The 16,725-nt window shown below is 37.4% G+C and overlaps 1 protein-coding gene across 1 annotated transcript in view; it reads right to left on the reverse strand.

Annotated features, from left to right (window-relative positions):
• Positions 1-15,690, reverse strand: part of LOC150082932 (carboxypeptidase B-like) — a 35,473-nt gene extending 19,783 nt beyond the window's left edge. The window contains exons 1-8 of the mRNA XM_090378329.1: positions 15,661-15,690; positions 15,155-15,291; positions 11,026-11,122; positions 10,190-10,291; positions 9,659-9,763; positions 9,258-9,368; positions 7,840-7,930; positions 4,514-4,719 (exon numbers count right to left, since the gene is read on the reverse strand). Coding sequence (XP_090234455.1) covers positions 4,514-4,719; positions 7,840-7,930; positions 9,258-9,368; positions 9,659-9,763; positions 10,190-10,291; positions 11,026-11,122; positions 15,155-15,291; positions 15,661-15,690 — 879 coding nt within the window. The remainder of the gene's footprint in view (positions 1-4,513; positions 4,720-7,839; positions 7,931-9,257; positions 9,369-9,658; positions 9,764-10,189; positions 10,292-11,025; positions 11,123-15,154; positions 15,292-15,660) is intronic.
• Between the last annotated feature and the right edge of the window lie 1,035 nt (positions 15,691-16,725).

A 16,725-nucleotide genomic window follows, 5' to 3' on the forward strand; every position in this document is an offset into this window, starting at 1 on the left:
GACTCCACTAATAACATTAGTCCACGATGAGCAGTGTCCATTGATTACCACTCTCTGTCTTCTCCCCCTCAACCACCCCTTTATCCATAGCAGCAACTTGCCTCCAATGCCACACTGCTCCAATTTGTGCAGCAGTCTTCCATGTGCAACAGTATCAAAAGCCTTTCTAAGATCCAAGTATATAATATCAAAGTTATTCCCTGCATCCAGTTCTTTTGTGACTGCATCATAGTATCCAATCAAATTGGTCAGGCAAGACTTCCCCTTAACAAAACCATGCTGTGTCCTAGCTATAACTGAAGTCTTGTCTAGATGATCCTGCAGTGCTTCTTTCACCAGTGCCTCCATTAATTTTCCGGGAACAGAAGTTAAACTCACAGGTCTATAATTACTTGTGTCAGCCTTTGATCCCCCTTTGTGAATTGGGGTCACATTTGCACATCTCCAGTCAATGGGTACCTCCCCTGAGTCCAAGGAAGCTCTCATAATTATGGCTAAGGGTTTGCTTACCTCCTTTGCTGCCTCCTTTAATATAACTGGATAGATCCCATCCACCCCAGGTGCCTTTCTTGTGTTTATCTTCAACAATTTCTCCTCCACTTTGCTCTCAGTTATTACAAGATTCTCTAGCTTACTGCTAGAGTTGAATACACCTCTGGCATTCCCCTCGCTGAATAACTCCTCATGTGTGAATGTCGATGCAAAATATTCATTTAGTTTGTTAGCTACCCGAGCAGGGTCATCAACAGTTGACCCATCGATCTCAAGTGGACCAATCTGATTCATCCCCTTCCTTCTAGAGTTTACATAAGTAAAGAACTCTTTGCTGTTTTTCTTCGCATCCCTTGCCAAGGATCTCTCGTAATCTGCCTTCGCCTGCCTAACCTCCTTTGTAACTTGGTTACAGATCAACTTGTATCTATCATAGGCGTCCGTGTCACGTGTTAATTTGTATGTATCCCATGCATTTTTCTTCTCTGCCATATGCCTTATTAGTTCATCTGACAACCATTTAGGCCTAAACCTTGAACAATATTTCTTAGTTGGTATGTAAAGCCTAGTAGCTTCCACAATAAGTTCTTTGAATGCTTCCCATTTTGAATTTGCTGTTGGCAATATCATCAGTTGATCCCACTGTATAGAATTTAAATACTGTCTCAGTCCATTGTAGTCGCCTTTACGAAAGCAATACCCCTTCCCTTTACCCCTAATGGTAGTTACCTCTTTGAGTAACTCCCACTTCAGCACACTGTGATCACTGCCACCAAGTGGTTCATTTATCTGCAGATTCTTAATTTTCTGTAGAATCTATGTGTTTAAGAAGAGTTTTAAGTGAAAGCATCCCCAGATATAAGAATAGTATTCTATGGTAGGGCGAATTTGGGATTTGTGCAAAAGCAATGGCTTTTTGAAGTAAAGTAATGAGGTAAGCGAAAAAGAAAACCCAACTTTTTCAATGCACAAGAAGCAATGTCACATGTTTGTGCCAAGAGACGTTAGAAGGCAGATTTATTACCAATAAATAAATACGATCTTGCCTAGAAATCTGAGTATTATCTAAGTATTGGGCAGTAGACTTTTTTGTGAGAAATAAGACAGGACTGAGTTTTAGAAGGTTTGAAGTTAATTAAGAACTGACTTTAAATTACTCCATATATCATCATTTTATTCAAAAGCATAAAGTTCCAGAACATATACCGATTCCTATAGATTCTAGAGCGATATGTATTTGAATCAATTGTTTTTATCGCAAAGTACTCGTGTGATTAATTTAGTCAGTTCATAATGGTAATAACCCATGAAGAAAATATCTTTTAATTACAGGATAACGGTTATGTGTACTTCGCCTCAATGTAGAATTATCTGGAGATAGACATTTAAGAAGTTGAACTGTTTGTGCAGAGCAAGGTTTCTCGAAGTGGAGGGTGAATTGTAGTGCGTTGTCATCGGCAAACGATGAATGGGATTTATAGTAAGTATAAGATAATTAATGTAAAAGAGTAGGATAAAAAAAAAACAGAAGCTTGGAGCGCTAGCATTAATTGAGGTGTTAGACGACAGAGCTGTCGACTCAAAGGTAAAAACTGGTTATTCAATTGCAAAAAGGAAAAGAAAAAAAAAACAAAAAAAAAAAAAAAAACAAGGCAAATTATAAGGAAGCTTAAGAACTTAATGGAAATGACCCACGAAAAAGCAAAAACGGTGAAATTATGGATTCTCAACCTCGTGCCAAAAGCGATCAAAAGCTTTAGAAATGTCAAGAGCAGCTGTTTTGTGTTTCAACGAATTCTTCAGAGATGAATAACAATCCTGATGAGTATTATCAGTAGAGTGACACTAACGCAATCCATATTAGTGATCATGGATCAGATGGAAGGTTCCCAGATAGTGTAGCAATTTGGGTTGATAGATTTCTCCATTATTTTGGAAAGAATCGAGGTAAGTGCATTATCATATTACAAACCCATAAAAGCGTTCTCTGAACGCTTTTATGGGTTTGTAATATGGTTCAACAACGCATTAACAATTAATTTAAAAACTTTGCCCTACTTGGTCTATGCTTCTACCTGAAAATATTCAGGAATAAACAACAGTTACCGCCCGCAGCCACATGCAGGGTGGGTCACTATTATACATATATTTCAGATTTGTTCCTTTGTCTTAAGCCATTAAAATTCTCTATAAATTCTAAAAATTATACTTAATTTACACTATATGCAAATTTAAAAATCATGGTATAAAAAAATTTGTATATACAAAAATCACCTTCTTCTAAACACTTCATGTATAAATTCTAAAAATACTTCATAAACTTCCCTACTTTCAAGTCGCTTCAATTCCAGAGAGAGAGAGAGAGAGAGAGAGAGAGAGAGCGAGCGAGCGCCTACCTTATGTATCAGCTGATACTCCACAATGATGTGTTAACTAGTTCTTAAAGTTTCACATCTGGCATCAGCTTTCAATCCTAACTGCTGCAATCCCACTTTAAGTCCATGCCCGGTCACTACCATTGTCTGACATAACCCCACACTTGGCCAACTCAATCCTTTCTATCATACTTACCTCAGGAATCATCTTATACGTTATCCTTCCTTTATCAGATATTCTCCAACGATTCTGCCCTATCTCGATTATGCCTTGTTCAATTCTCATTCTTTCTTAACAACTTTTTTACTATATTCTTTCCCTTTAATAGGACAAGACCTTATCCCACATATTTCTATAGACTGGTTCCTTCTGGTTTTATAGCATCTCTCTATAGTAACCATGTCTATAGGTTTTTGACCTTCTGTTATTTGCAGGGCATCGTTGGAGATTGTTCTGCAAGCTCTAGTCAGACTCAGGAGGGTATCCCTCTTCGCTGCATAAAGATGTCTTATCATAACATTATCCACAGCTGAGTCCCAGATGATGGATTTCTCCATTATTTTGAAAGAATTGAGGTAAGTGTAATGGGAAGATAACGGAAAGGGAGAGAGACTCTTTCTCCTTTTATGAATTGGCTGAATATGAGCAGATCTCCATCTAAAGGAAAAATTCCACCGGAATACATAGAGTGTAAAAAGCCAAGACAAAAAGAGAATAAGCTTCGGAGTACAGGTTTCGAGATTAAGTGGGAAAATGCTATCAGGAGACCTGGAGACTTCTTGGCACCAAAATTGTGGAGGATTTTTCTAATGTCCATTTGTCAGAAGAGGACAGGAACTATTGAGTAAAATGTGTTTAGTATGGTAGGCGCCTCCGTAGCCAGGTGGGAAGGAGCAGCAGTGCGTAGCACACGCTTCTTGATTAGACGGGGGTTCGAGCCCGTCACCACCAAATACGGAGGATGCGGAAAGGTTAAGGGGATGACCAGCGCATTCCTGGAGCAATATGGCCTTAGTTGCTAATGCTCCTAAAAACCAAATAACAAACAAACATTAGTATGGTAGGAGGTGATTTTCCAAGATAGCCGATGCACGAGTTAGAGGAAACGTTGGATGCTAATATGTCGGTTATACTGTATCTTTAGATGAAGATGCAATAAAACTATCATGATGTAATTGGGAGTGAAAGCATGGACAGGCAGAAATTTTGGCTAATAATTTTGGTCAAAGGCCAGAAAAATGAAGGGCTCTACTCTGTTCAAAATCGATTTAGTTTGATTAATATTTTTTATAACTGTTGCAAGCTTTATTGTAGGTAGAAAATGAAGCTGGATGTTTGAATAAAAGCCATTTGAGGAATAGTAATGATAACTGTACTGCAATTATGATTGTTTAATAAATGTTCCCTGCTTTTTTGTTGTTAAATCTACTGGTCCTGCATTCCGCATTACGAAGATGAGTTGGAATGCGTTTTCCGCTAATGCCAAAAAGGTTACTAACCCCCTGGTTATACTGTAATGCGTGCCTATGCGCACATTATTTCAGACAAGGTGCTCGATCTCTGTAAACAGTATTTTTTTTCCGACACTGTAGACTGTGATTAATAGTTTATAGCGACCAGCGCGCGCGTTAGACAGTAAACTTACGAGATCCTGATAGTTAGGTGGTACTGAGACTTTTGTATTTCCGTAGGGTGTCATCCATAGTTGCGAAAAAGCATGGATTGAGAAAAACGCTTTGTTTCTACCGCTTGTCATTTCCATGAGAGTACGAATGGCTTGACTTTCCTTTTCAGAGAAGGCAAAAGGCCCACAGTAAATGTCATCACAAGGGTCAGTGCTCGTGCCAACACCTAAACGGAGAAAAGTGAAAATATTGTTTCAGAAAATAGTTTCAGTGAGGTACACTTAAGTGATAATTGTGATGATACGGACATATCAGACTCGAACAAATATATTATATAGAGTGATATACATAACATCATAACACGAGGTTTAATAAGAGTTATAATAATAAATAAATTTTCTGTTTATATTCGGGGACGATCAAAACGTCAGAAAAGTTCACATGATAGAAAGAAAGAAGAACATCATCGTATTAACCAGTCAACGGGCTCGAACGAAATGTATCCTGACGTTTGACTACTCAATCACGCTGTTGTTATTTCAGCCGTGTAATAAATTTTATTACACGGCTGAAATAAATTTATTATTTCAGCTTATAATAAAATTTATTACAAACGCATTAGAGGGTTGAACACCCAGTCACCTGTAATGCGTCTGAAATAACATTAAAATAATTTAAAATAATAGAAAAAATTTTAACAGTTTAACTTAAAATCCATGTAATAAACTTATGCATGGTAAAACAAATAAGCTAATTTAAAATGCAATTAGAATTTAACAATTCAAAGATCAAAATTAATATACACTTAAGCGATTTAAAATAAATAAGATGAAATTAAAACTTGTTTGTGTTAATCAATACTATTGACCAACATGAATCTCATGATTACACATAAGATTAAATTTCAGGTTAGATTTAAGACAACTTCAAGCTAAACACAAGCTCATAACAAAATTCTGCAAAATGCGCTGGATTACCAAACAACAACTACTTCACGTTAAGGATCTGGATGTGACTCGGCGGTACGTATATACCTCTGTATACTCGTCGTGTTATACGCCTCAGAAATATGGGCATCTGCAGCCCCCACGAATATCAAGCGTGTGTACTCCTCCGAATGCTGGCTGCCTATAAGTGTTGGAGCTGACCTCAGTCCGGGTTGAAGGATTCTCCAGCTGCACGGTTCCCATACGTTTGGCTCAGATATTATTCCAGTTAAAGGATCTGCTGGTTACGTGTTGGTACAAGATACCAAAAGACACATTTAGAAATCTTGTAGCGTCCATGCCTCGTCGGGTGCGAGCTGTTTTGGCTGCACATGGAGGACCAACATCATATTAGGTAGGTGGTCATAATGTTTTAACTCATCGGTATATATGTTAATTAATAGGAGTTCGAGCAAAGATTCTTGAGGAATTCCTGTTAGGGATTTGTAATCTTGAAATAATGGTCAGAGTTGATTTGATATCTTCTCAGAGACACAGTCAAATAACCATATCGATAGAGTTGAAGGCTCTGGAGGGGTCATGTAAATGACATCGGCCCAGTTCCTTCCGTTGAACTCTGTAGAAAGAACTTCCAAAAGGAGACCAGATTTGTCACAATTTATCCCCCAGGGCGAAAACTATGAAAATCTGATGAGAACATGGAGTTAATGTACAGCGTTAATTTATTTTATTTTATAATTTTTATTTATTTATTTATTATTTTTTTTTAATTACAGAGTCGAAATTTTTCCTAGACTATTTAGGACAGTTATAGGCTTTTGATTAAAAACATCTTTTTGGAATAGGGGTAATAAAACCACTCTTAAGGTCTTTAAGAGCCTAAATACCTTTAAGACCTATTTGAAGATCTTAAATACGATAGTTATATTTAGTTTCGTTTAACGATTTTTTAAATATATATCAGTTAAGTCAAACGGGTGCAAAAGGAGGAATAACTTCTTTCAAAAATTTAAAGGAATTTGGTCAGGTCCTCTGGAATAGTTGTATTTTAAAGTTTTATATTACGTTCAATATGTCATTCTTTGATAATAAAAGTATATACAGTAGTTACTCTTATATGTGCGCGTATAATCATAAGAGATGTTACCTAGAGGATGCGAATTAAGACTTTCATAATATTCGGCGAACAACTCGGAAATCTGTTAAGGAGATCGTGCTGTTTGGCTGTTATGAATCAGTTTGGGTATAGTGGAGTTGCTTACGTTGAGGTCTTCTTACAAAATTCCAAAATAATCTTGTATTTTTGCTCTCAGTTAATTTTTTTATTAAATTAGAGTTGAAGTAATTCCGAGATTGAAACGCTATTTTTTTTTACTGTCTTATTTTCCTCAATTGCGTATATTCGTCGTAAGATGTTTTAGTTTTCAACCTTTTATAATTTTTACGAGTTTTTCCTTTCAACCGAAGCATGCATTTTAAATTATAGTCGAACCGAATAGGATATTTTTCCAAGTTTCCTTGTAGGTGCAGTCTCATGAATATATTTTGAATATAGATTATGAACTGAGTAGTGATTTTCTCAATGGAAGTAATTCTGTTGTGTATCAGTGTTAGTGCTAGCCATTATATTAAAAGTTTAGGCTTTATGGTCCAAAGTGGTGATACCATTAATAATCTCTATTTCCAGATAAATATTACAAAATATCGCATCAAGGAGTGGTTTCCTGTAATGGAGGAGCTGAGTTGTTGAATAAGAACATGATTATTCATAATTTCTAGAAAAAAATTCGTGTTTATATCGTAGTTTTGAGTTGGTTGATCTACTTTTGGGAAATTTAAATTATACAGTTGTAATTAAACTTAATGGCTAAGTTCAGAGTGTAAAACTACGACATGTTTTTAAAAACTGATATAGTTTTTAAGGTTACATTTAGTAACGAATGGACCTGGAGTACTGGGATCCATAGTTTAATATACACGTAAGTTAGCTATAAACCAGTTATACAAATATATTAACAAAATCAGTAGCTTTCGAGACGTCCCGAAAGCTACTGATTTTGTTAATATATTTGTATAACTGGTTTATAACTAACTTACGTGTATATTAAGGTTACATTTTGTAATTTTTACAACGGATTTAAGCAAGATTTAAGAGTGTTCTGAACGAATGAAAGAAGGAAGGAAATAGCTGGTAATGCGAGGTGATTTCTTTCTTTGAATTCTTCCGTTAAAATTCCTCTTGGCCAGTTCTCCTTATTATTGATAATGTTATATCTTTAGAAATGAAGCTTTCGCTAACCCCGTTTACCTAATGTCTCTTGTGCTACACAGATATATCACAAGGTGCAAAATCCCCCTTATTTTTGTTTAAATTTCAGATCATTGAAATTCATACTTACCGCAGTGGTCAATATCGAAATTTCTGTTTGCATCTGCTCCTTTACATGAGGGTACATAGGTTTGAGAACGAGTCTTCCGCCACAACCGGTTCTAGAAATACAAAATAATAGAAAAGGAAAGAAAATAAAATACAGTAATTAAAAATCGAAACTCGGTTTCTAATTGTCAACTGCTTCCATGTGAACTTTATACACATATACGCTGCCCTACCCGAAACTAGTGATGGGCATGATCGAGAGGTCATAATTTATTACTGTATTTCGATTATCATAGCATTCGAATGATTAATTCGATTATATCATTCAAATACTATGATCTGAATGATTAGTAGTTAGTAACCACTAATCATTGAATTATTTCGATTATTGACATCTTGATTACTAATCATTTGGTTATGCCTATCACTAGCTCAAACCAGTCAGTTGAACGCAAGCATTATGATATGGTGCGTTATTCTGCTGATACAGATATGGGCCTTCTCTACGTGCTTCCACAACGTAAGTAATGCGTTATTGTTGAGGTCGTCTAAATGGAACTCATTTAAACTACCTACCGGACTGCATCGTCCTGACAATGAAACTGTCAGGACGATGCAGTCCGGCAGGTAGCTTTCTCCGGACGTCCGCCACACATAGGCACTACCGTCGGACTGGTACACAATGTACTGTGATTAGTCACTACAATGCACAGCTTTCACAGTCCAAGAACAGCGAGCTTTACACCAAGCTAGACTTGATTGGCATTATTCTGGGTAACTCTTGGCTTGTGGGCGGCTGCACTACCGTGATAATCCGCACCATGCAGCTTCCTGCGTATTGTACTGGTGCTGATTAGATGTATCCTAATCATTTCACTGAGGTCTGTGTGCATCGACAACATCAACCTTCTTTCCGAGCGGATAATTCTTTGCAGAGCTTTCTGATCACGTTCTGTCAGCTTCAGAGTCCGCTTCTATTCGCAGATCGCATCATTAACCAGTAGCTGACGAATGATGTAATTGTTTAGGGATTTTCAGTGCCGTTTAAATATTACGTACGGATCGACTGTTTTTATGTGGTCGGAATTATAATTCCGCGTGTAAGTCTTTTAGTTCAGTCGATCGTGTCATTTTCTATTCACAATCGTACTACAGGCTCCTCGAAGGCCTACCAGCGTATTTATAGTTGTCTGACACGTAGTACTTGAGTAGGATATAACCAACTTTCAACAGAGGGGTTTTCTGATATTAATAATAGGGCAGTGTAATACTCTTGTAGAACTTTAAGCTTCTTTATACCATATCATTGTTTATGGATATAATAGTATAAAGATGCTTAAATTTCAATACTATACCCTAAATAATGATGATTATTTCAATTATTTAAAATTCAGTAAATTTTAAAATGTGCTGTCACTATCTGCTGTACAGAAGACTTACCATTGTTCTGGAAAATTCGTATCCATCGGGATTAGCCTGTGGAACGATATGAAACTCGTGAGTATCCACAAGGTCCTTGATTTCTGGATCGGAGCTGTATTTCGTGACTAACTGAAAGAAAGAATGATAATTATAAAAAATATAAATAATTATAATAAATCTTAGGATGTTCCTAAGAAAGATTCTAAAGAATTATTTATGCATTTCCATCCTTAACACTCTTTTGTAAACCTTAATTTATCAATTAATAGCAATTTTTCACAGCATGCTTATTAGGTACATAATTATTTAATCAACTGAAACGCGTAAGAGTCAGACTTCGCTACGATTTATTTCGGAGAAAAGAATCAACGGTCAAGAGATGCTTCTTGGAATCGCAATGGAGACAATGAATGCATTACCTGGCTGATGACGTAAAGACAAGTCGTTGTAGCTGCCCATTCTCTTGCATGGAGACCACACTCTATGACGATGTTAGGATTCTTTCCACTCGGCTCACCGGTAATCTGAAGAATAAAACGAAATTATTTGAACTTAAGCGTAGATCTGGATTACAGTTGTTGAATGTGATGTCAAAATCTCTCTTAATGTTTCTTTGATTATATATCGTATCATTATCATTAATTATTTATTCTCTCAGTGAGCACTAAATTTTGCGAAGTTTATTCCAGTTTTCCATTATTTTTTTATTATGCTCTTTTCACTTCCATTTCACTGTCGAGTAATGGCATATCATCACGAACGTGGACTTGTGATGCATACTTGTACGATACGCCACTGCTGTCGAGTGCATTATTTGACCTGATACATATTACTAAATATAAAATTAAATTCTTAAAGTATATTAGAAATTAATCCCATCTGAATTAGAAAGATACTCGCTGTACCTATAAAATCAATTAAGTTAAGTAGACGATAAGGATATGACTTACCATAATAGCATTGATTGGTCTCCCTTCGTAGGATGTGCCTATGGGCGAAACTTTTGCAATCTGGGGGTATTCCGAACTCAACAATTGTAAGTAGTTGTCAATCTGAAGAAAAGTAGGTGGAACAGTGGTATAAAATTTGATTGCGTTGTTTTATTGCTAATGTCTAAATAATTGGAAAAAAAAAATTGTTACGATGTTTTGAATTAACCCAAAATGGAGAAGTATAAAGAGTAGAAATATTCAGATCTAATTGAAATAGCTGAAATCTGTCTTGGGGGGGGGGGGGGAGATCGAACACCCACACTGTTTTCAGCACAATCTCCAATACGTGAATTTTATGCACAAATTACAAAGTAACAGATTTCGAACCAGAGATTTCCAAAGAGAAATCCCTTTATGTATTTGTATCGGCTGTTTGAAATTCTTAAAATGAGTAAGTGGTATTAAAATTTCTGCTTTGAGGTATCAAGAAAATATCCCCTGAGGGTCATCATACATTTATGTTCAGGTAATCTTTAGAGGAAATTTCTTTGCAATATCTCAAGTTTAATTTAAGTCCGAACTGAAGCATTTTATTAGAGCACCCAAATTCTGGCTACTTTTTGAATTGTAAGTTACACTTTTTGATAAGGTCTGCCCCAGTTTTCCAAGAGTTCAACATATTTCCATTTTGCTGATATAAACTATCAGCTGGTAGGATCAGAAATTAATTATATATAATAATGAAGAAAGTTACAAATAATTTTACTGCAGATGCGGCAGCAACTGTTTTGAACATACTTTTAACGGAAAATTCGTTAATTAACTGAATGTTAGCAAATTCTTTTGTGACGTACCTCCGCTATACTGTGAAAAGAAGAGTGGTCAAAAGCTGCCGAGTTCCTCATGGGGAATTTTGATGGGGCACTGTAAGTCTTTTCAGCCTGAATGGCGCTGGAAAAAAATAAGAAAATAGTAAGGGTTAAAATTGCACATAAATTAAATGATGAAACGATTTCAGTAGGAATATATTTATAATGAAAGACTGGAGTTGAATTCAAAAATAAATAACATAAAATATGAGACAACTATTAGACTAACGCTTTATTATTATATGTAGGGTGATTTTTTTCCCTATTGAACTGCAGGAAAATGAGATACTATAGCTAGTAGTAACGATCGACAAATGTATTTTATTCCCATTCTGTGAATTTAAGAATATAACATATTTCCATATCTCACCCTTCTGGCACACTGCCATCCCTGTGTGACCCACAGTTTCTTGTGGTTAATAAACGAATAATAATAATAATAATAACAACATCGATTATCGCAAGGCCTTCGACTCTGTGCCTCATAGCTGTCTAATAGAAGCGCTGAAAATCTACAAAGTCAATCCGATAGTGACAAACTTCCTAGGAGAAACGATGGCGAAATGGAGTACCACCATTAAGATCGAAAACATCACAATCAGGCCAATCCCCATCAGGAGAGGAATCTTTCAGGGAGATGCCCTGAGCCCATTGTGGTTCTGTCTAGCACTTAACCCGTTATCTACCATGCTCAACATAGCAAATACGGATATAACCTCACAGAAGGAAGGAAGAACCTGTACACCTCACCCACCTGATGTATATGGATGACATCAAGCTCTACGCGGGAACCGAGAAGCACAATCAGCAACTACTCCAGATCACCGAAGAATTCATCAAGGATATTAGGATGGAATTTGGTCTAGACAAATGCAAGACCCACGGATTGCGTCAGGGAAAATTAGTCAACCGAAACTACCAGCTGCAGAGTGGTAAAGAGATCGAAGCCATGGCAGAGGGAGAGGCCTACAAATACTTGGGGATGATGCAGGCTCAGCAGTTACAGCACAAGGAAATTAAGGCCTGCCTGACCGAAAAATACCATCAGAGACTCAGAAGCCTGCTGAAAGCAAAGCTGAACGGAGGGAACACAGTTAAAACCATAAACACCCATGCAGTTCCAGTGATAACATACTCCTTTGGGATCATAGATTGGACTAACACCGAGCTGGAGGATATCATGAGAAAGACAAGGACAATGATGACCAAGAGCCGCCAACACCACCCGAGAGCTGCCGTGGAGAGACTGACAATTGCCCGGGAAGAAGGAGGAAGGGGCCTGATAGACCTCATTGAGCAACAGAAGACAGCGATAGTTAACTTGAAGGATTACTTCCAGAAACACACAGCAGCACTCCACCAGGCCATAAGGAAGATAGACAAGCGGTATACCCCACTCAACTTAAGCGAGGAGCCCCCAAACCAGGAAGGTGGGGGGTTTCCCAAAGAAGCTAGAAAGATGGGCAGAGAAGACACTCCATGGCAGACACTACAATGATCTCCATCAGGGTCACATAGATAAAATTGCTTCCAATGCATGGCTCACAAGCGGGACGCTCTTCCCCGAGACTGAAGGATTCATGCTCGCCATCCATGACCACGTAATCAACACCAGGAACTATAGAAAATACATCTCCAAGGAGCCCGGAGTGTTAGATGACACATGTCGACGATGCCACCTGGCCTCACAAACGATCCAACACATCACCGCGGGATGCAAAGTGATCACCCAGACTGAGTACATTCATAGACACGACCAGGTAGCCAGGATAATACATCAGAAGCTAGCAAGGAAATACCAGTTGATCGAAGAAAGTGTACTACAAGTACGAACCCCAGGCAGTACTAGAGATCCCAACCCACAAGCTGTACTGGGACCGCGCCATAATAACGGATAGGCAATCCCGCACAACAGACCCGATGTAACCCTTGTGCACAAGAAGGAAAAGGCTACATATCTGATTGACATAGTGGTACCCAACGCTGGCAACCTGCAGAAAACCCATGGGGAAAAAAATCAGGAAGTACACGAACCTAAGACAGGAGATCAAATAGATGTGGTATATGCAACAAGTAACGACCATCCCGATCATCGTTTCAACCACAGGTATGATGACAAAGACCCTACATAACAGCCTAGCAGCAGTAGGTCTCCCAGCGAATACCTACAAGGAACTCCAGAAAGTCGCAATCCTGAACACCTGTAGGATTGTCAGAGTTCCTCGACCAACAGTTACATCAGACATAACAACAACCACCCTGTGTACTTGGTAGCGATACCCGTCACGAGGTGGAACCCCCAATCAGGGAGAAATAATATAAGAGCAGCAATAATAATATCAAAGATTCTGTGTACTTATTTGTTCATTTACAAGGCGTAGGGTATGCATTTGTCACGGGGGGGAGCTAAAATCTTGGGGAGTCACTGACGGTAATATACAAAAATCACAGAAAAAAACCCGTATTTTTATTTCATCATCTAAATTGTATAATATAAATTTTAAAATCTAAGTATGCAAATTATAGGATGTCTGCATATCGCACATTATTAAATTTTCGCCTTTAATATTTGCTATTTGTTCATTCGTGTTTTTGTGTTCTAGCGCCCGCGAGCAGATGCTGAAAGTTTAATGGGAGGAAAACTTGAAATTAAGAAACGTCTATCCATTAACATTATTAGATTTCGGTGGCGGAACCTTTTGATCCAGATTGAGGACATGCTTGGAGAACTAGTGAGCTAAAATATTCATTAAAGAGGAAATCAAGATCAACAATACTTGCGCTCTGCATGGAGAAACTCATGTACTGCGAAGTTACCGACAACCAGACATACTTATTTTCCTTTAAAATTTATTCAGTCTATAAAGTATATCCCTTTAGTTAGTCAAAATTTGGAAGTTCTGAGAGTTAATGAAATTAGTGCCGCCCTTTCTTGAAATAAATGTATTGTAAATTTATTAGAAGAGTAAATTTGTTTTAATAGCATATATCATATCATAATACAGTATAAGCGGAACCCCACATTGATACATATCTTCAATTTCTGCTTAATTATTTGCAGTTTCGGAGCATTATATATGATCAACTTAATTGATAGGTCAAGTGATTTCTAAAAAAATGGTTGGATTCGTAGAGAAACATCACGTCACTAGTACGCGCAAATGACTGCTGAAGGAGCTGCCACCAGACGCAGTCATCGGGTTCTATGTAGTATCTAGAATGTGCTACCGATGTTGCCAATATTTGTCCATTTATCTCTGCTCGTCCTTGAATTATTATTATTATTATCTGTTTATTGCTCTGCTCAAGAGTCACCCTCTGGACATTTGCATTCAAAGGTTAAGACATGGACATGTGTCCAGGGTTACATGGAGCAACATGTATGCTTAACTTAAAATGTACAGTATTTACAGTTTTTATATACAAACTTGACATTCCATTTTGTGGGATACCAAAGTATCCCAAAAAGAAAGATATTATTTTATCAAAAATTAATTATACTATATCGTCAAAATATAGTACAATTAATTAATGTATTAAAGTTGCATGAACGGGAGTGAACAAACAAACAAAAAATATATATATGTATATATGAAAACACTTAAGCTAGCATACCAGATAACGCAGAGAACTCTTAATAAAGATGAATGAGTCAGTGACCTTTCTTTAATAACTATAAATTGAAAACGGTTATGGAGACGGAAATGCGAGTTATCCTTCATCAAGTTCCATCACTTCCAAACTTATGTATAAGGAAACTGTGGTGAACAGAGTTGAAGGCCTTTGCAAAGGTGACATGTATAAATGGACATACAGAGACCTCTTCAGTGAGTGGAACACATACATGCCCATAATACTAAGATATTAGTGGTTAACTGATATCTGATAAAGCCGTGACTAATTATTAGAGATAAGGGCTTAAGAAAAACTAATATCCTGTGCTTGAATTCTGTGTAAATCTACCTGTACTGAGGGACGTGCTAAAGAGTTTATAGAGAGGATGGAGGAGGACGATTTGTTATAGTTCTTAATGAGAATGGGAGAAATGGCATTGTGATCGAGGGAGGAGTTCAAGGAGTGTTTAGACATGCTGATGTTAGTGAAATGCACTTACCCCTGGAGGTCTCGTATAGCAACAAATGTAGACATTCCAGCTTCCTTCAGAATGGGCGGAACCACACTCAAGTCTGATGGAGACAGGTGGATCATAACCGGGGTGCCTGATAATTTTGGTTCATTCCATAGATCAAGCTATAAAATGTGGGAAATGCATATGAATTAGAGTAATGCTTTTTATGTACTGCACATAAGATTGATAAACCTGCCAACTCTAATTTTATTGTTAACACTATATCCACCGCACTACAACATTTAAGTCATGTTGTTAGAAATGTTATTTTGAGTTAACCGCTTGCTTTCTTGCATCATTTTCCTCTACTTAACGCTAACTCAAAAAAGAATGTATCTGGTCATAATCCTTGCGCTACCTCCAACAGCCGTGCATCAGGCATGGCCGTCAGATTTTCGCAGAATCGCATTGACTTACCAGAAGAGGAGTAGGATGTTCAGCTAATGAAACTGCGTTAATTTTTAGCCATTCTAATGTTTATTTGTTCATACCAGGGATGAAGAAACACTAAAGTCTTTCATACCTTAAATTTTTTCCGAAGTGAAGTGATCAATTGGAGATGGTCGTCATTTTCTGGAACAACAGTCAGCACCTTGTGGCTGCAAATAAAAATTAAAAATTAACCAGGACTTCATTTTGAGACATGCTGAAAACATTTGTATATTACGTTTTTGTATGAAGAGACATGAGAATATTTCATTCCCACTTTTTCATCCTCGCTTTCCAAAAGAATGACTTTCATATCTGCTTTGATAACAAAAGATAAAAAAAATATACACGGTGCGGCTAAAAGGGAACAAAAAATATTTTTTAAATCATTTATTATTTTAAATACAACAATTTCAATGTTTATTCCCTTCAAAGCGCTCTCCAGCCGCGCCTATGCAGCGCTCCATTCGCTCTTTCCAGTATCTAAAACAGCAGCGGAAGGCCTCGAAAGATACCGCCATTAATTGCTGCATTGTGTTCTTCTGGATGTCTGCAGTCCTCAAATCGTTTTCCTTTGAGGTGGATTTTAATTTTCCGGTACAGAAAAGTTGCACGGCGCGAGATCTGAAGCATAAGGCTGGTACTCCAATGTTGTGATCTTGTTTTTTGTTAAAAACTCTCACTGCGACAGAGGAATCAAACGTCGCATTGTCAGGATGAAAAACTATCTGTCAAAATTGTTCTCGCTGTTTCTTTGTCAATGTGTAACTGATCTGCGATTAGTCGAATGCTCATCCGGCGGCCTTGGCTCACGATCTTTCGAATTTTTTGAACTGTAGTTGAAGTTTGCAATCTTCTTCTGGTCGTGGAGACGTTCCCGTCCCTCTCTGAACCGTTTGTACGATTCGTATACACGCGGCTGAATAATGGTTTCATCGACATACACTTTCTGTGACATCACCAACGTGTTCCTGAACCGTCCGTTTTTACCGAATTTCACTAAAAATTTAATAGCAATTCTTTACTCTACATTACGATCACTCATTTTCCTCCGAAGGGTTAAAATACTGATTCACATTAAGAGGAACAGTTCAATCAAAACTTAACCGATTGGAAAGAAACAAAAA

Source organism: Mastigoproctus giganteus, chromosome 7 (genome assembly GCF_048544385.1).
Source record: "Mastigoproctus giganteus isolate SK-2022 chromosome 7, ASM4854438v1, whole genome shotgun sequence".
NCBI lineage: Eukaryota > Metazoa > Arthropoda > Arachnida > Uropygi > Thelyphonidae > Mastigoproctus > Mastigoproctus giganteus.